Source organism: Peromyscus leucopus, chromosome 7 (genome assembly GCF_004664715.2).
Source record: "Peromyscus leucopus breed LL Stock chromosome 7, UCI_PerLeu_2.1, whole genome shotgun sequence".
Classification (NCBI taxonomy): domain Eukaryota; kingdom Metazoa; phylum Chordata; class Mammalia; order Rodentia; family Cricetidae; genus Peromyscus; species Peromyscus leucopus.
Genome location: NC_051069.1, coordinates 107,004,468 through 107,024,305, shown reverse-complemented (window position 1 = coordinate 107,024,305; position 19,838 = coordinate 107,004,468). Strand labels below are relative to the sequence as shown.

The following is a 19,838-nucleotide window of genomic DNA, read 5'->3' as shown; positions in this document are numbered from 1 at the left end:
TATTTAATGAGCTGCTTTGCTCACAGTGCTCTGCACAGCAGAGCAGTAACTAAGACACATCACAACCAAAGGTGAAGCAAGTGAGGTAATGGGTGGCAGAGGCACACGGGCGGCATGGCGGAAGTCAGCTCACCTTTGTACGGTGTCCCCACAGCTGTCGCACACACAGTCTTCTCATGTCTTTTCAAACGGTCTTCTAAATGATGGATCTAAAAATAATAGTCAAACCATACCATAAAATTAATATGAACATCCCATGTAAGGAAAAGAGCAGCTATACAAGAAGTACTAGATTCTCTTTAATGCTGAAGGAACGTTACATGCAGATAAAATGGAAAAAAACGTTTCTTTGGCAGAAACTAAAAGCATACTCAATGAAAGAAAAATACATAAATTGAATTTTATTAAAATAAAAACCTTTTTATATTGAAAGATTACATAAAAAATGTGAAGACAAATTACAAAATGGGAATAAATATTCGCAAATCACATACCTGTAAGGACTTTGCATCCAGAATACATAGTAAGCCCTTACACCTCAGAGAACACAACCCCAGAACAACCACAGGACATTAGTAAATACTACATCACTCCAAAGAAGAAAGAGACACAAGGGGCCAAAAAGTTGAGGAAAAGATGGTTGATACCATTAATCATTAGAAAAATGTAAACTAACACCACAGTGAAACACTTCCTACCTTCTCAGGAGGCTATAATAACAATCTTGTTGATAAGGATGTGAAAATGGAGTCCTTATAAACCACTGATGTGCACAGAGCAGAAGCTATGGCAAGCGGAGTGGCAGTTTCTCAAGAAGTTTTAACACAGAAAGCAACTCCACCCCTTCCTACCTAGAAGAACGGCAAATGTTCAAGCAAAAAGTGCTACACAAGTTCAGGCGTGGGTACTCCGTCAGTCCCAGCACTCAGGCAGGAGGATCTCTGCGCCAGTTTGGTCTAGAGTGGGTTCTAGGACAGCTAGGGCTACACACAAAGCAACTAGGAAAGCAGGAAGTCATGTGTTCCCTAGTGGCCGAGACCCAAGCACTCATCACCAGAAGCTGCGCTCGTCCGTACCTGCTCTCTCAGCTCCTGCTCCTTTAACGTGGCCTCGCTGATCAGTGTGGTCTTCTGGGCTAGCTGTGTCTGAAAGAACAGACGCCAGATTGGAGTGAGTGTGCTTCATCAATCCAGGACATGTTTCTGTGCTACTTGCAAAAAAACTTCCTTTACAGAAACAGGATCTTTATGTCTTAACTTGTTAACAAAGGAGGGAGTCGGGTGGGGTGGGGGGGGGCGTTCCTAAAATGTACTAACTTGAGTAAACTTCAATGAAGAACTGATCTTACCTGTAGCTCCATAATTGTTACCTGGAGATGGAAAAGAAACACAAAAACAAATAATATTGTAAACAATAAAACCAACAAGTAGAAGAAACAATAAAACAGCACTATGAAATGACAACATAGTACAAAGCCAGCTTTCCCATCTTAGGAGAGTGAGCAGGTTTGAAATAAAGCAATTTCAAACCTTTCTTTTTGAACCTGGTCTATTTTTGTTATAGTAATGCCCACATGCACACATCCATAAACAGAGGAGAGGCTGAAAAGCTGTGACAGCTCTTGGATTCTTTACCCTTCAGGGTTAAGGGACACAAGACTATGTTCATGTACCACTCAGGTCAGAGCTTTCAAAGTCCTTTAGGACATTTCTAAGCACAACCCCCAAGGCTCATGCTGGGCTCTGATTACAAATTGTTGATCATGAAGCTCAGCACAGGTACACCTGACTGAGGACCATCTAGAGTCCAGAAGGAATATTGCATCAGTGTGATGCCAGTTATTTGGGAGGCTGAGACCGGAGGACCATTTGAGTAGAACGTTCACACTAGCCTGGGAAACGTGCCAGGACTACCATCTCAAGTAAAAAACAAAATCAAAACATTTAGAGGCACAGTAGCATGCTCAAGGAGAATTAAGAGACTACAAAGGAACAAATGTGTTTGTAATTATTATTTTCTCCTTTCTTTTGCAACAAGGTAAAGGACTCAGAGCACTAATATCAATTTCACAACACATCAACACTCTATGGTAGTCAGGATGCAGGATTGATACTCTGAAGCTCATTTTAGTAAAATACATGTGTTTTCATAGAAGTAATGTTTAATAGCAAGGATGCCCACAGCCATGATCACACGCTAAATAGACAGAACGGTATTAATGGCTGTCCTTGAAGAGAAGGACCTTTCTGCTTGCTCAGTGCTCATACAGCTGTATCTAGTAAGAAGTGATGCTCGGCAAAGCCTTTTTATAAAGGCTTCATCTCAGAATTCTGGTAAGGAGACCCTTGTAACTGCTGTTATCAGTAACTGATAATCTGTATGAAATCTTCTTAAAGGTAGAGTCACAGACGGTGTCTGTCCATCTTCCCAAGAGCCCCATGACAATGCTGTGAAAAAAAAGAACATCCTAGAGAAGGGATAACTGTCAGAAATGTTTCAGTGTCAGGCTTCTCAATCTGGGACCCACATGCTTTGTGGGTAACTGCTGGAGTATACAGCAGGACAAGCAGCCAAGGAACATCAATTTTAATTAAAGACTGGGATTATTTAAAAAAAAAAAAAAACAAAGACACAGGCCACTTCTGTCACATCAGTCCTCTCATTGGATCTGTATCTGGTCCAGTAGCCAAGGAAACATGAACCAGCAGAGACTGACTGAAAAACAATCATGTTCCCACACTACAGCTAAGGAAGGACACATTATAAAGGAGAAGACAGATGGAATACATGCAAAGGCAGGTGACTGCGCTGGCGGGGGGTGGTCCACAATCTTCAGCAGTGTAACCACTGAGCGGTCACCCACGCTTCAACGGGCTGCTTCACACCCACACCCATGCCCATGTCCAAGGTTAAACTCAGGGGGTCACAAAACAAACCAAATGACATGAAGTGGGAGGGGACTTGTCAGGAGGGGAAGGGAGGGCTTGTGAGAGTAGGAAGGGCTAAGGGGACAGGGAGGGGTGAGAGTGACAGAAATATACGACATGCACGTATGCGATTGTCAAAGAGTAAATAAAAACAGAAAAAAACAAAAAAGCAGACATTTTTAAAAAGGCTCAGTGTGCTCTGCTCTAGTCTGTGGAAAGCCCAGGAAGCTCTGACAAACAGGAAATTCGGGCTTTGAGTGTGGGAGCCTGGATTTAAATTCCACTACAACAGTTAACATGAGAGCTGGACATTTGGTTAAGCTCTTTGGGATTCAATCGTACTGACTGAAAAAAAAAAAAAAAGCCAGCATCCTTAAAGGGCTCCTCAGGATTAAATGAGGTGAATGCATGCCAACAGGTGAGCCAGATTGTGGAAATGGTGGTGTTTTCAAGAACTACAAGAAGAAACTCAAAGTCCTCTCACATTGTCCTCCGCGCTCTCCTGCTGGTCTAGCCTGTGCTCGTATCTCTTCTGTAGCTCCTCAAGCTGAGTCTGTAGGTCATTTACTTTTGCAGTCATTTCTTCTTCACGGGCCTTTAGAATGAAAACAGCAGTGTGGTAATGACATTACAACCATGCGAGGAGGAGCAGTGTAGAACACTCACCAAGTCGGTGAGACACGCCGCAGAGCTGTCTTTCCTGTCTCTGCTCTCCTAGCCACCTTTCTGAGCCAAGTTAATCCCATCCCAGTGCTGCTCACTCTCCCAGGATGCCATGGCTCCTGTGAACATGCCCCTGCCCATCACCTAAGGTCATCGAGCTGCTGCGGTCCTCTCACCCTGGGTGGATCAGGTCTCGGGCTATAAGGTTCGGTTCTTTCTACAGTGGTGTCTCAGGTGTCAGGAGATAAAGCGATATTCATACACACTGGCAAGTGACGGAGCACAGGCAGCGTGGAATGCTTTGGTCTCATTTTCTTCACCAACTATGGAGGAGCTGTGTAACTCAGGAGTTGGTCTTTATCTACTAGCACCACACATTTCACTCGTCTCCACGTCAAGTCAGCAGTTAAGTGACATATAATACAAACAGTCTGTCTAACCTAACCTGCTGGCGACCAGTGCAACTTCCATTTTCCCAAAACATTGCATAAACAACATCAACAAAAAATAGACAAGGCTGAACAAGAAAAAATACTTATAGCCGTTTTCATCCCCATGGTCCTCCTCAGAAATGATGCCACACAAATCACCTTCTGTTCTGTTCCGAGGGCACTCGGCCCTCCTCCGCCATAAATCTTGCAAGAGCTTTGTGCTAAAGAACATTTAGAGCTAGAATATCAATCTGGCTCGAGTATGAAGATGAGTGTGGGCTGAGTGAGACGTGAGAGGGAAACCACCACCAACAGGTGTCACTTAAGAGACACTGACTGTCAGAAACATGAGGAACGCCATTCTCAACAACAGCCGGATGGTTGGGCACAGAGGACCCACAAGTCTGATTTTAAATGCTTTCTCGTAAAGAAGGCTAATGGGGAACAAAATAGCACAACCCTGTTCAGGGTTGGCCAGTGCTCAGCCGTCTCCTCACCGAGGCACATGCTGACCTAGCCCCGTCTCCAACACCATCAACCTGGAACTGGGCCTTGGTCATGGCTGTCTTGAGTCTACCATCGCACATCCCTATGGTTTCTGAGTCAGAGTGGCTCAGAGTCCACAGCTACCTCCTCAGGCGCACTTGGACATTCAGCTATGTCTCACACAGCCTCTGATAGCTGCAAACTCCTAACTAAGCTAAGGCAAGCCTTCTAAGAATTGGAGAAGAATCCCTAATGAATCATTGCTAACTTAAAAATTAGTTCTGGATCTGGGGGACAACTCAGTGGTAGGGTGGCTGCCAACAAGGTACCAGGTCTTGCATAAATCCCTAGTTCATCAAAAGTGGGGGGGGGGAGAGAGAGAAAGAAAAGGGAGGAGAGAGGGATGAGTGGAGAGCTTTAGTTTTCTTGATTCTATTCTTTAAAAAACAACAAACAAGAATGAAAGTGAATCTCACTATACACCATTCTCAAATATACATGTGAATGCATTTGATTCAAGTTTCTCTAAAATCTCATTGAAAGCTTTGTAAAGATGCAGCACAGAGAGGCTGGGGAGCGACTCATTGGTAATCACCTGCTACACAATCAGGAAGACTCAGGCTCAGACTCCAGCACCCACGTAAAAAGCCGGTTTGGTGGCGCAAGGCTTATACCTCCAGTGCTGGTGGGAAGACAGACCCTGGTGGTGGACTCCAGGTTCAGTGTGCCACAGAAAGCAAAATGGAGAGCAACTGAGGAAGAGCCCTGACACTGGCAGCCCCGCTGTCTTAGCTGCTGTTCTATTGCGTGAGGAGTCACCACGGCCACGGCAACGCTTAGAAGCATTGAACAAGGATCTTGCCTACAGCTTCAGAAGGTTAGTCCATTATCATCATGGCGGAAGTATGGCAACATACATGCACTAAAACTGTAGCTGAGAGCCACGTCCTGATCTGCTAGGCTGGAGAGATTAAGTGGGACTTCAGGGCAGAGAGAGAAACTCAAGGGAAGTTGGATGTACAAAATGGAGGAGAGGTAAAGAACCATGTGGCAGAACAGAGATGAATAGAAACAGATTAATTTAAGTTATAAGAGCTAGCTGGAAACAAGCCTAAGCTAAAGCCAAGCTTTCATAATTAATAATAAGTTTTGGGGGCTGGCAGTCCGCAAAAAAAGTCTGACAATAATGACCAATACATCCACAAACAGAGAAGGAATCAGAAAAAAGAGCTTACCCTCTCCCTGAAGCTCTCAGGCTTGATTATTCACACTAAATAGCTGTTACCTTCTTAAAGTCCCTTCCTTGGGAAGACAGCTTTATTTATGAAATATGTGAAGGTAATGATTAATCTCTACTCCAGAACTCAAGATATATTATTACTCAAATAATTAGCTACATAAGGTTGCCTTCCCTTTTGCATAAAAACAAAACAGCAAAAGCACAGTAACAAATATCAGAAGATAAAACTAAACTAGGTGCCTTAGGCATACTAGGTACACTGCATGCTCAAACATTCAATAAGGAGTCAACAAGTGACTGTATTTATGTATCTTGAGACAAGGTTTCATACAGCCCAGGCTAGCCTTGGACTTGTTATATAGCCAGAGATGGTCTTGAGCTCCTGATCCTCCTAACTCAGCTTCTCAAGTGCTCGGATTATAGGCATGTACCTACCAACACCTCAATAGATTTTTTTTTAAATGCATTTATTATTTATCTGTATGTGCCTACATGAAATTAGATATACCATGTGCATGCAACTGCCCATGAACTTATGTGTACCATGAATGTGCAGTGCCCACAGAGGAGAGAAGAGGGCACTGGATCCTCTAGAACTGTAGTTAGAGTTAGTTGTGAGCCACTATGTAGGTACTGAGAATAGAACCTGGATCCTCTGCAAGAGTAGTAAGAGCTCTTAACTACTGAGCAATCTCTCCAGTCCCCTGGCTGTATTCTTAAAAACTTATCATAAATATATTCTGAAAGTACAAGAAAATTTGCAATTATTTTTAAATTTTCCTAATTAGAGTTAAAGCTTACAAATTACACAAACTTGGCACTCCATATTCCATAATTTCACTCAATTCAATGACATCTAAAATAATGATTATTACAATCTGTTCCTAGCTCACACATGTACTGCTGACACAGTTAGCTGAAGTTATGGCTCTTTTGGAACAACAAATGTTTCTTGGCATAGGATGAAGGAAGCTTGGAGTAGCCTTACAGAGAATAATTGACTTCTTTCATATCTGAAAACATTCTTGGGTCCCAAGTTATTACTAGTATTTATGATTTATTTTAGTCTGCTAATGCAATGCCATTAGAGGAAGAAGCACCCACTAAATGTAAAACACTTAGCTGATAAATTCCCCTTCTCCACACACACCTCCACCCTGGACCATCAAAACTCTGAAAGTGAGTGGAGAAAGAATGAGGTGGGCTGGCTGTCCTGGGAGACCCCAGCCAAGCCGAGCAGCCTTAGACACTGACTGCTCTAGCTCCCAGACTTCATCCGAGCACAAAGCCTCATTTTAGTCTAATTTCTGTCAAAAGAAAAAAAAGTCTCCACAGCTGAAGAACATCAGTTCTATCATAAAACACAGACTATTTCAAAAGAAAATGAAAATAAGGTACGTCAAGGATCTCCTCGTATCTCCTGGCTGTTCTTTTCAGATCATCGTCTTTCTCTGCGATCTTTCTATGCAACTGGTGCGTCTCTTCTTGGTGGCTTTCCAGAAGCTCAGCTTCCACCTCTTGGGCCTTATCTAATTAAGGACAAGGGACACATAAGAAAACATGCTTGTGACTATCTATATGCCAGCAGCAGTAGGAATTCTCATTTCAAATGAATGTTCATGAAATTCAGCAGAACAGGCATGGTGACGTGCGAGGCAGGTTAGAGAACTTTCTAGAGGTCTAGAGGCCCTGGAAGAGTACTTTCTTGATCAAGGGCCATTTTCCATTTTCCCTTTAGTTAATGACATACAGCACCTACTACAAGGGCAAAAAGAGACTAGGCTTGGACCATGGCCTCAGTCGAGGGTGGTTTCCCTGCCGGGTTGAAAGCTGTACTCACGGATGGTCTCCTGGACGGTCCTTTCCAGTTCCTGCTCCTTCTGTGCCAGCTGGGTGTTAAACTCCCTCATCAGCTGCTTCAGTATGGAAGTATGCTTCAACTCAAGATCTTCTTGCTCCTGTCTGAGTAACAAGAGTGGACAGCGATGACGGCTGTCTCCACAGAGCAAGTTACAAAGAGGTCTCACAGTCTGCACAATGTGCTCTCGCTGTTATGGAGGCCATTCTGAGTGTGCATGTGTCCAGGTAGAGAAAACTAGAGATACAGAGACTCTGATGCCTTCAGTGACTACCTCTGGGGTCTGGGGAATGGTTCTTTCCCACCTGAAACTTCTCCACTACACATGCATGGCAGTCATAGGGGCTACTACTAAAGACAACCAACAATGAGATCATTGCTCAAGACATGCACCTAGCAGCTGGGATCCCACCTGTAAGAAAAGGTGTCTCCCCTAAATGAATATGAACCAACAACCAACACCACCTACTGCCCAAACTTTTCATTTCTCCCCGGTATTTAACTTACTGGAGCGATGTAACACTTCGGGCAGGTAAAAGTGTCTGCATTACACACACACACACACACACACACACACACACACACACACACACACACACACACACACACACACACACGACGTGGGAACGACACTTACTTGAGCTTCTCCTCTGCTTCCTGCACACACTCTTGTTTCAGGATGTGCAGCTCCTGCTGATGTTCCTTTCTTAGCACCCGCAGATCTTTCTGCAGCCTCGCCACCTCCCTGCTCAGCTTCTGCTTCTCCCGCTCCACCCCTGCTAACTTTGATTCCAGGGCATTGTGCTGAGTGTCCATGTTATTCCCCAATTCTGGCTGGATCACGTGTAATTTGGAATTTTCCTCAGAACTGTCTTCCAAAATTTCCACGGATTGATTCTTCCCATCCATTCCTTGCTGTGAAGCTTGCGAACTCTCTTCTTTTAAGGTCAGCTTTTCCATTTCCAGTCTATGTGAGTCCCTCTCTCTTACTAAGTCTGACTCCAGCTCCTTTATCTTCTGCTCCAGAGTCTGGCAGGTCAGCTCCTTCTCCTGGAGGGTTTTCTGGACACTGTCGAGCACACTTGCCCAGTTCTGTTTCACTCCCGTGTCGTTTTTACCAGTTTCCTCTCCCATGGGCTGGGACACAATGAAGGAACAGTTCATCTTCTTCTCTTCCAGTTCATCTTGGAGACATCCTATCAAAACCTGGTCATCGAGCTGTTTGGCCTGGGTGTGGTCTAGCTTCACTTCAGATGGAGAGAACATCGACTCACCTTTTCCCTGCTCCAGCCGGTGCAGCAGCTTTTCTTTCTCAACTAATCTTCTCTGTAGTGCGGAGAGTCTTTCTTCACATGCCTTGCGAGTGCAGCCCTGGGAATCTGCTGCTTCCTGTTCGGAAGACGCTGCCACATTTTGTATGGATCTGGACACAACTGGCATTTCTGATTGTGGAGAACTTTCTAGGTTTTTAAGTTTTTCTTCTAGAATGTGAATTTGCTTTTCTCTGTCTTGTAATTTTGCATTCAGTTCACTCAGCTGGCTTTCTGTATCTTTTTCATACTGCTGTTTTTTCTCTTCCATCTGAGACAGTAACTGCTTCCTGATGGCAGCGATCTTCTGCTCTGCCTTCCTCTTCAGCTCCACTTTCGAGGCACTTTCTAACTCAAGCTTGTCTTCTAAAGCCTTTAACTCACCGTCTCTGCTCTTCACACTTGAATTCACATGTTCTAGTTCCTTCTTCATAATTCCCAGTTCAGCTTCCAGGGAAGACACCTGCTTTCCTAGTCTCAGGACATTTTCCTCAGCCTCCCTAACCCTGTTGTCTTTCTCCTCTCCCAGCTCTTCAAAGTGCTGAAGTTTCTGAACCAGCTCATTCCGCTCAGTGTCCTTCTGTTGGTTGTAATTCTGAAGTGTTTCATTTAGGGACTCGATTTCCTTTTTCCTCTGAGTAACACAGTCCTCCAGCTCAGCAACCCTTGCAGTCTGCACCTTTAGCTCGCTCTCTAAGTCACACTCCTTCTTCTCCATCTTGTTCTTCCTGTCTTCCATCTCACCCTTTAGACATTCAAACCTTTTCTGCTGCTGATCAAGGTCTTCCTTCAGTAAATGGATCTGCTCATCCTTTTCACTAGCTTCTTTGGCTTTGACGTCAAGCTGTGTCTGCAAGTCTTTAATAGTGCTTTGGTACTGTGCAAATCTGGGCTGTGCTTTTTTCTTCAACTCGGAGAACTTGTTGGACCAATGCTCTACCTGCTCAAGAGCAGACTTTTTCTCTTGACTCAGAGCATCGACTTTCGAGGAAAGGTCTTGCAGCTGACTTTGCAGCTCCCTCTGCTGTTCCTCGTGCTCCTTGTTCAGTGACGCCATGGCTGCCGCTTTGTCACCCAGGCTGACGCTGTTCTCAAGTTGAGCATTCAGATCACTTAGCTGTTTGCTAAGGCTGTCAATCTCAGACGTTTTCTCGGAAAGCTCTCCTCTCAGCAGTGTGACGGCATTGATGTTCTCTGATAACTCTTTCTTCAACTGTGTGATGCAAGACTCCTTCTCTGAGGCCACCTGCTGCTGCTGGCCTCCTTCCTTCTGTAAGGCTTCCTTTTCTGTGACGAGACCTTCGATATCGGCCTTCATGGCCTTAATCTGATTTTCCTTTTCTTCCAACTGATGGGTAAGCTGTTGAACAGAGTTCTTGAGTGTGTGCTGCTCCTCTGTCAGCTGCGTAAGTTGTGCTTCTAATTCAGAAACTTGGCCCCTTTTCCTGAGCAGAGCCTCCCTAACTGTGGCCATGTGCTGCTGGCAACGGGAAAGTCTAGAGAGAACGGCGTCCACTTTGTCTCCACTGACGCTGAGGAGCTCACTTGTTTTAGCTTCTAACAAGGCTTTGGTTTCCGCACAGCGAATGTCTAGCTGAGATGCTAGCTCCCCAAGCAGGGTTTTGAGCTTCAAGCCTTTGTCCTCTAGGCTCTTCCTACTGCTTTCCTGCAAAGCCCTACAGCTCCGGAGCTCCTCCTCTGCAGCCTGCACCTTGCCCGTAAGCTCGGAAACCCTGAGCTTCCCCTTCTCGGCCAGCATTTTCAGCTCAGCTAGCTCCTCCTGAAGAGAAACCTTCTCATTCAGAGAACGACTGAGATCAACTTCCAGCTTTTCCACTTGGGATTTCAACTGAGTTTCACTGTGTGAGAGTGAAATGATGTGAGCAGCCTTCTGCTCTAACTGTTCCTGCAGACTGGCTAGCGCCGTGTCCTGCTTGGTAAGCGCTTCCTTCAGCCCCATCACTTCCTTGTTCAGCTCCTCTCTTTCAGACTCCAACGTGAGGATCTTCTGCCTCAGCTCTGCCAGCTCTTGTTCCTTCCCCTCCATCTGGCTCGCATGCTTGGCCCCAAGTTCGTCAGCTTGCTGGCGGAGTCTCTTTTCCCAGGACTCTATGACATCATCAAGTTTGCGCTGGTGCGCTTCAGTCAGGCTCTCTATCTGCTGCCTTTGGTTCGCCTCCAGTCTGGCGACTGTGTCACTGACCCCGGCTGAGTTGGCCTGTGCCATCTCCAGGATCTGGGCATTGAACTGGCTCTCTTTCTGACTGAGCTCTAGGACGGTATTCTCAAGCTCTTTTTTAAGTTTGGCTTCCTGATCCAACAGCTGTTTCTTTGCTTCTTGCATTTCTTTTGCTTTCTGCTTAAATTTTTCCATCCTTTTTTCCTGATTTTTAAATTTGGTTTCATATTCCTCACGCAAAGTACTAATACTCTCCTCTTTAGAAGACAGTTTCTGTTGGAGGATTTCGATTTCTTTGGTCTGTTCTTCTCTCATTTGTAAAATGACGTTTTCCTTTTCCATCAGGATTTGCCTTGTCTGCTCCTTCTCCATGTCACTGTCCTTGAGCTGTGACTCATGGAGCTGGGCTAATGACCTGCCTTTCTCCTCCAGCACACGCTTCTGTTCCTCAAGCTGATGGACCTGGGCTCTCCGAGTGTCTAATTCCACACACGCATGCTTTTTTTGTGTTTCCATTTCAGCTACCTGCTTGGTAAGAAGGTTCTTCTCTGTTTCCAGATCCAACATCTTCTGCTGCATGTGGGCCAGCTGTTCCTCATACGCACCCGTCTGCTCATGAGTGGTGCTCTGCTGTGAGTGGAGGAGATCCAGCTTAGCCAAGGCTTGCTGGAGTTCCCCGGCAGACTTTTGAAGAAGAGCTTCGAGATTTTCTATTTGATCCTGCTGCTCCTTCAGGTGCCCATCTCTCTCCTTCAGAAGAAGGCCCAACTGACTGAGTTCATCTTTTAAGGCCTTCTCAGTCCTCTGGACAGTTCTTTCTTGTTCCTTATTGATGCTGTCAACTTCACGCTGGTGGTGATGTCTCTGCTCCTCCAGCTCCGCTTCTAAGGCCTGCTTCATTTTATCCGCATCAGCCCTCAGGACAGAAAGCTCCTCCTCGAGCTGCTCACGGGCTTTCAGTGCTTCTGACAGCTCTGAGGACAGGGACTCCAGTTCTGTCTGCTTCACATCCAGCTTCTCTAGGGTCTTCTCATTCATGTCTCGTATGTGGGCCTGGAAAAGCCTCTCCTTCTCCTGCAGTAACGCATCTTTTTCTTGCTCGTATTTCTCTCTGAGCTCCTGCACTGCAGCCTGATGCTGCTGCCCCAGGCCCTGGAGTCTCTCTGTGCACAGGCTGTCCTGCTGCTGTTGGAGCTGCTCCAGCTCTGTCCTGTGCTTCTCAGCCATGGCCGTGAGCTCTTTACTGTGCTTATTCTTCTCAGCCTCCAACGCAGCAGCTAAACACTCGGATTGATTTTTTTTTTCTTGTAAGCTCTTTTCCAAAGAGGTTTCCAACTCAAGAATTCTCTGTTAATGAAAATGGATGTATTTTTACTAACACACATACTTGTTTATTAGCAATGGCACACAGATTACTCGGGCCTACCTAAAGGCTGCAATTTGAACACTTCACATACCAGACCAAACATAAGAAAAGGCAGACAATACACTGTGCTCAGTCACTAATGGGACCACAAACGTAAACTCAGTTCTGTATTTGTTCTACTTACTTGGATAACTATTTCAACTATCTCTATTTTCAAAAAATATCCTAATGGGAAAGTTAAAAAGAAAATAAATCACAAAACAAATAATAATGGCACACTCCATGCTTTTAGGTTACAATAGTATTTTATTACTTTCATAATTTCATTTTGGAAGAAAAAGTATCTCATTTCTATCCCCAAAGGCATACACTTAAAAATCTTTTTAAACTTTTGTTATTTGTGTGTGTGTGTGTGTGTGTGTGTGTGTGTGTGTGTGTGTGTGTGTGAGAGAGAGAGAGAGAGAGAGAGAGAGAGAGGAGAGGGAGAGAGAGAGAGAGAGGGAGAGAGGAAAGGAGAGATGGAGGCAAGCCCGAGCTGTGGACGCCAGAGGAGATCTTTGGGAACCAGTCCTCTCTCCACTGTGAGTTTAGGACCAGACTCAGGTTCTGGGCTGTGCAGCAAGCACTCTGCTCTGAGCCACCTCACTAGCCTGACATGGATTTTTTCAAAGATGCTTCTTAAAGATATTTTACCAAAGGTTATTGCTATCTCACAGAATATTAACCTTCACTCTGAACGTCAGAGCTAGAGAAGTCCTAAGAAACTGACAAGTCCAATCTCTCAGTGGCTGGCAAAGCAAGTGAGGGGCGATATATTTCAAAGGGGCGGGTGTTCAGTGGTGCTTACCCAACAGCTACACGTCTGAGGTATGGGTAAAGGAAGACAAAGAAGGGTTGCCAACTGTGGAAGAGTATGGCTGACTGACTGTTTAAAGAGTGGAAGATCCAAATATCAGCAGCATGTTTTTACTACAGGCAGCACATCTCTAATACTGAGAAGGAAAAGGGCCAGAGAGCCTTAAAACTATGCACATGGAAACATGGAATCAAACACCTCAGCCCAGCACCACGTTTAATATGCAAAAATGGGTAATTTAAAAAAGTAGGGCATAGTGTAATAAACTATGACAAAAGCAGAGCATGGATTCTATTTAGGACACATATATGAGGAAGCTGGGCAGTAGGAGGGTGCAGAACAGAGGCTGCCTACAAGGGGAGGCCATTTCCTAGCGATCAAAGGTGGACAGCATCAGAGTGGAGACACTGCAGCGTCTGTGTGCTGAGGGCAGAGTGAAAGGCTGCCAGAGCACCGGGAGCTGACAAAGAAGCCCTAAGCCAATAGTACTCCCATGAACACTTCCCACTCAAGATGAAGAGCATGCGCACATAAACCCAACCCCATGAGCCAGAAGCTTATCAGAGCCTATGCTGACTGGAGACAACAGTCTCCACAGACACACACATCCTCAGCTCTGGGGACAGTCTCCACACACACACATCCTCAGCTCCGGGGACAGTCTCCACAGACACACACATCCTCAGCTCCGGGGACAGTCTCCACAGACACACACACATCCTCAGCTCCGGGGACAGTCTCCACAGACACACACATCCTCAGCTCCGGGGACAGTCTCCACAGACACGCGCTTCCCCAGCTCTGGAGCCCACATAGCACGTGAACTTACAGTCCGGTAAACCTCTGCCTCTCGCCCAAGTTCCTGGAGTTTGTTCTCACTCTCTGAAAGAATTGCTTTCTTCTGAAGCTCTAACTCCTCTAGAGCCAAGGATTCTTGCTGCTCTTTTTCTTGGGTGAGCTTCAAGTACTCTGATCGACTCTTTTCCTGTGCCAAAAACAATGAATACCATCTTAGTCCCACTAAGTCTTGGGCATTCCCAAAGCACTTCAGTAGAATCACACTTTCCGCTCGACCTGCACCCAGCCCTGTGAGGGGAGCAGCAACCTCGCAAATGCAGACTCCAGGCTTTCCAGGGTGGTTAGCTCGGACAACCTTTCGTTTTTAGTTCAATAAACATCCACAGCAAAGGTTAAGAGCACTTGTAACATTAAATGAGCACACTGAACAGTAATTTCTTGATTGCACTCCAACTTTAAGTGTGCTTATCTATACTGAAACTTACAGAGTGAGTGTTGACTCAGTATTTACACATGGCTATACCATGGTAATAGACAGGTTTCTACAAAATGAATTCATACTACAGAATGAACCAACAAGATAGAATTATCCACAACCTCCATTTCAGTATTTTTCAGTATAGCTGATAGAGGAAATGTTAGTCTGTTGATTTAAGAAGGGGTTAAACCTCTGTGTGTGATCACATTTGTATGTCTTTCCACCTCTACTTGAAATAGAGCTGAGCATGTCAGTTCCTAGACGACAGTACTGATGCCAGTGCAAGACCCAAAACAGGTCCTTTTAGCACTGTTCCCAGCTTCATCTCTGTCCCTTCATTCTGTTCGTTCATTTCCATGCCCCTATTTTTACTTCATGCTGTCCTGATACACTTTAAATGTTCTTATAAGCTACCTTAATTTCTCTCTGGAGCAAAATCTTTTTTTTTTCTGTTTTTGGGTTTTAGAGATAGGGTTTCTCTGTGTAGCCCTGGCTGTCCTAGAATTCACTCTGTAGAGCAGGCTGGTCTTGAACTCTGAGATCTGCCTTCCTCTGCCTCCCTAGTGCTGGGATTAATGGTGTACACCACCACATGTGGGTGCAATTTCAACCACACTATTTTCCTAGTCTTGCATAGGTATACTCTAAATCCAAATGCCTATTTCCCCTCCAGAGATTAGAAAATTTGTTGTCTAAGCAAGAATCAATGCTACTGGAAATGCTGAGAAACTCGGACACTCGAAGTCAAGAAGACAGTGGAAAGAAGGGAGGGAAAGAAAGAGGGAGAGAAAGAAGAGAGGAGGGAGGGAGGAAGGAAGGGAGAGAGAGAAGGAGGGAGGGAAGGGACTACAACTCCAGACAGCACTTCCCATCCTGTACTGAACATGTTTAAAAATCATACACTATTTTATGGATGGTGATTTCATGCATTTTCTGGATAATTTCATATCAAAACAAACTACATTTTAGCACTGGCACTTTTTATGGTGGCTCATATAAAAGGTTTTCACAACTGAGGGAAATTACTTTTTATTTAAAATTTTTAAATCACATTTTTAGCAAAAATTTGAATCTTTGCTTTTCTGACTATTACTTTGTTCATCCAGTAGTTATTTTTATTTTTTTAATTTAACTCTACTTTTTAAACATCATATGAATTCAAAGTTTTGCTCTTTAAACTTCATTCAGAATAACCTTTGGGAGCCCATCGGTATAGCCAGTGTGCTGGGCTTTGAGACAATCGATCGATCATCTTTTCCTTCCCTCCTAATCACCATGGATGAAGGCTGGGCACGTCAGACATGTGATTTCATGCACTAAACGCTAAGCCAACAAGCCCTTTTGGCTTGCCTAATCCTCTCAGACGCTGAGGTCGAGGCTGTGGAAACCCACTTCACCTGCGTGGTGGCAGCTTTGAGGTGGACCTCTGACTAAACAGCACTTACAAGAGCTATTTTCATCTGCTCACGCAGCTCTCTTTCTCGGCTCTGAAGCTTCCTGGCCAGTTCCTGCTCTTTGCTGGCCAGCTCCTCTGCATGCAACTTCTGAAGTTCAGCAAGTTGTTCTTCTGAGGTCTTCTAAAAACAAGCCGAAAGGTAAGTGCAAACACCCAGGAAAAGCCACGTAACTCCACAACTTTCCTGAAACTAATCACGCCAGTAACTTGTTAAAAGGAAACATGAGAACCTACTCCAAAGTCAGAGTAGTGAAAAGAAAGCCCACTGAAGGCTGAGGGGCTGCACTCTGGGGCTGCAGCACTGCTGGTCAGGGTAGAGCAGAGGGCAGGGAGGAAGACAGGAGACAAGAACGCTGCACTCAGAAGAGATGCTTCACTGTGCTCAGGCTGCACCTAGCTTTCTAGGAAGCCATTATTTATAAAGAGTTACTGGCTTTGTTCTTTCTTGGAATGGAAAACTCAACTTTATAAAAATATCAAGTTTCCTTATATAAATCTAAAAAGTTAATGTAATCAAACACCCAAAGAATGAGGGAGGCTGCTCAGGAGACAAAAATGTTCGTCAGAACAGCCAGCGATGCCCCATCAGCACTACCGGGAGTAATGGCGGTGGTGGTGAAGGGAGGCCGCCAGGCAGACAGCGGCTCCTCAGGCACAGCGACTGTCTCAGTGCAGCAGCGCACAGTGCCCGGGGCCACAGGCAGCACCCAGCACTCACAACAGAAAAAGAGAAAAAGACAGGTGCTCAACATCTTACACATTATGTAACAGAGATAACAGCAGGTCGGGGGTCACATACGTGGTTAGAGTCTGATGGCAGTCCCCTGGGGCACATTATTACATACATGGTTTAGAGGCTGCTAGCAGCGCCCTGGGAAAAACTAAGTTGGATTTCAACCTTATTCCTCATACCAAATAAATTTCAGTCAGAATAAAGATGCCACCATAAATGAAATGTATCCAAATGTCAAAAGAAAACAACAGAATTGAAACAAACAAACAAACCAAAAACCACGAAGTATGATGACCCACATCTGTAACCCCAGCATCTGGGAGGCTGAGGCAGGACAGACAGGGGCTATCCTGGGCTACATGGTGAATCCTGCCTCAAAACCCAAAATAAAAACACACAAGGGACAAAAAACAAAACAAAACAGTGGTCTCAAAATTGGGCATGTGTGTGTTCTGGTTTTTATCATGACTGGACTGAACCCAGGGCTCTACATGTGCCAGGCATGTGCTCTGCCACTGACCTCAACACCCAGTCCACATGTGTTTTAAAACAGAACTGAAAGCCACTGAGATGGCTCAGCAATTCACAGCACTTGCAGCCAAACTTATAACCTTAGCTGGAGTCCTGGTGTCCCTGTAGTGTGAGAGAACCAATTCCTTCAAGATGTCCTCTAGCCTACACACACAACAAATGAATGAATGAATGAATGAATGAATGAATGAATGAACGAGCGTAATTAAAGTTAAAAAGAACAAGTCGGGCGGTGGTGGCGCACACCTTTAGTCCCAGCACTCGGGAGGCAGAGCCAGGCGGATCTCTGTGAGTTCGAGGCCAGCCTGGACTACCAAGTGAGTTCCAGGAAAGGTGCAAAGCTACACAGAGAAACCCTGTCTCGGAAAAAAAAAAAAAAAAAAAAAAAAAAAAAAAAAATTAAAAAGAACAAAATCTAGGAGGCAGTTTAGGAATAAAACTAGTAATCTTAAATACCAAGAAAAGAAAACTTTCTATTCAATGGAAAAAGAGTATTTGAATAAGTTCCTTATGTCCAAAGGGCTAGCTCCCACTATCAGCAAAGAACTTCTACAAACAAATAATAAAAAGACAACAGATCTCAGAGGAGAAAGGAAGCAGACAGTTTTTGTGAATAAGGGAACTTCCAATACCTAGCTGGAAACATCTAAACTGTTTGTCATAAGGCTTGTAGAAGGCAGACCAATAATTAAAAATACACATAATGTTCTTCTGGACAAAGGGTAGATTCACTTTAAAGGAGCCACCATAAAGAGATATACAAGAGGGGCTGGAGAGATGGCTCGGAGGTAAGAGCACTGGCTGCTCTTCCAGAGGTCTTGAGTTCAATTTCCAGCAACCACATGGTGGCTCACAACCATCTGTAATGAGATCTGGTGCCCTCTTCTGGTCATACATGCTGTATACAAAATAAATAGATAAATCTTGAGAGAAAGAGAAAGAGAGAGAGAGAGAGAGAGAGAGAAGAGAGAGAGAGAGAGAGAGAAGAGAGAGAGAGAGAAGAGAGAGAGAGAGAGAGACAGAGAGACAGAGACAGAGACAGAGAGACAGAGACAGAGACAAGAGAGCCAGTCCATATAATCAATCAGCAACAGCAAACCCTGGGAATCTAACACCCATCACGGGGAGACTGACTCAAGTATGAGAACTTTATATGACGGGATCTTGAGCAGCCTTTAAAATAAATGGCACCATGATCAGCTATCAATGTAGACAGTTCTGACCCTAAAGGGCACGAGGCAACAGCGAGAAACCAAATGTGGGACCTTCTCTGTAAGCATATTTAAAAAGAAAACTTGTTCTTTCTGGAAAAACTGAAACCCAGTGTTATGTGCTGGAGAGCAAGCCCAGGGCTTTGTGTATGCTGGGCAAGTACTCATCATCAGGGCTGCATCTCCAGCCCTCATTGTATACTTCTTATCTTTTAATTGTAAGTGTGTGTGCTTAATGTGCATGCAAATGTGTTTATATACATGTGGAGGTCCATGTCCAGTGTCTTCCTCAACTGCTCTACACCTTAATTGACACAACTAGACTGTCTGGCCGCTCTGCCACAGGGACCCCGTATCTCTGCTGTCCCAGCCTCAGGATTGCAGGCATGCACAGCTGCACTTGGCTTTCTCCTTGGGTGCTGGCATCCAAACAAAGGGCTCATATCTGCCCAACAAAAACTTTACTGAGCCATCTCCCCAGCCTCATCTTTTGACTTTTGTCATATAGTCATGTCATTATCTTCAAAGTAATTCATAAAATATTACTGTTGTTAGATTCCATACTAATATTAACACTTACCACATCACATGACCACTTAAAAATGAAAATATATTGGAATTCCTCTAAGAATCTCACACTGGGCCAGACAGAGGGTTTACTGTCTCTGGGAAAGAGATTTGCATTAAGACAGACGGTCCAGCAGGAGAAACTGGGACCGAGACGAAGACGGTCGATGCTGGACAGGACTGCATGAGCAGCTCTGGCTCTTCCTAAGCCTACATTCCCAGATGGAAGAGGGGTCACCGAACCTCTTGGTCTCTCATCCCAATGAGGCAACATTAAATAAAATAACTCCCCTTTTTGCTTTTCCCTACTAAAAAAAAATTAAAATACAGTCAGTTTGGGCCAAGGCCTTGTATATCCAGTAATAGATCATAATTAATTGATACTTTTTGAGATGTTTTTATAGTCCCACAGAAGGAAGTAAATGTGTAAAAATTATTTAATTTTTCCATGCTCTATATCCAGGTCATTGTAAAATACTTGTTGTAGCTCTTCAGTTTTAAATCCAAGCCTCGTGATTCAGAAATGCAATTTTTTTTTTTTTTTGTTTTTTGAGACAGGGTTTCTCTGTGTAGCTTTGCGCCTTTCCTGGAACTCACTTGGTAGACCAGGCTGGCCTCGAACTCACAGAGATCCGCCTGGCTCTGCCTCCCGAGTGCTGGGACTAAAGGCGTGCGCCACCACCGCCCAGCCAGAAATGCAATTTTTTGATTTATCATTTTAGTGGCCATAATCAAACACCAAGAATGG

At 44.7% G+C, this 19,838-nt stretch overlaps 1 protein-coding gene across 7 annotated transcripts in view; it reads right to left on the bottom strand.

Moving 5' to 3' along the window:
- Golga4 (golgin A4) overlaps positions 1–19,838 on the bottom strand; it is an 88,441-nt gene that overhangs the window by 12,832 nt on the left and 55,771 nt on the right. For 6 of the 7 annotated variants that reach the window (XM_028862375.2, XM_037208017.1, XM_037208018.1 and 3 more), the window contains 9 exons: positions 16,038–16,169; positions 14,146–14,301; positions 8,243–12,441; positions 7,588–7,709; positions 7,146–7,276; positions 3,412–3,522; positions 1,349–1,369; positions 1,077–1,145; positions 134–209 (listed from right to left, as the gene is read on the bottom strand). In XM_028862375.2, the coding sequence (XP_028718208.1) occupies positions 134–209; positions 1,077–1,145; positions 1,349–1,369; positions 3,412–3,522; positions 7,146–7,276; positions 7,588–7,709; positions 8,243–12,441; positions 14,146–14,301; positions 16,038–16,169 (5,017 nt within the window). The remainder of the gene's footprint in view (positions 1–133; positions 210–1,076; positions 1,146–1,348; positions 1,370–3,411; positions 3,523–7,145; positions 7,277–7,587; positions 7,710–8,242; positions 12,442–14,145; positions 14,302–16,037; positions 16,170–19,838) is intronic. The other variant, XM_028862376.2, reaches the window with a different exon arrangement.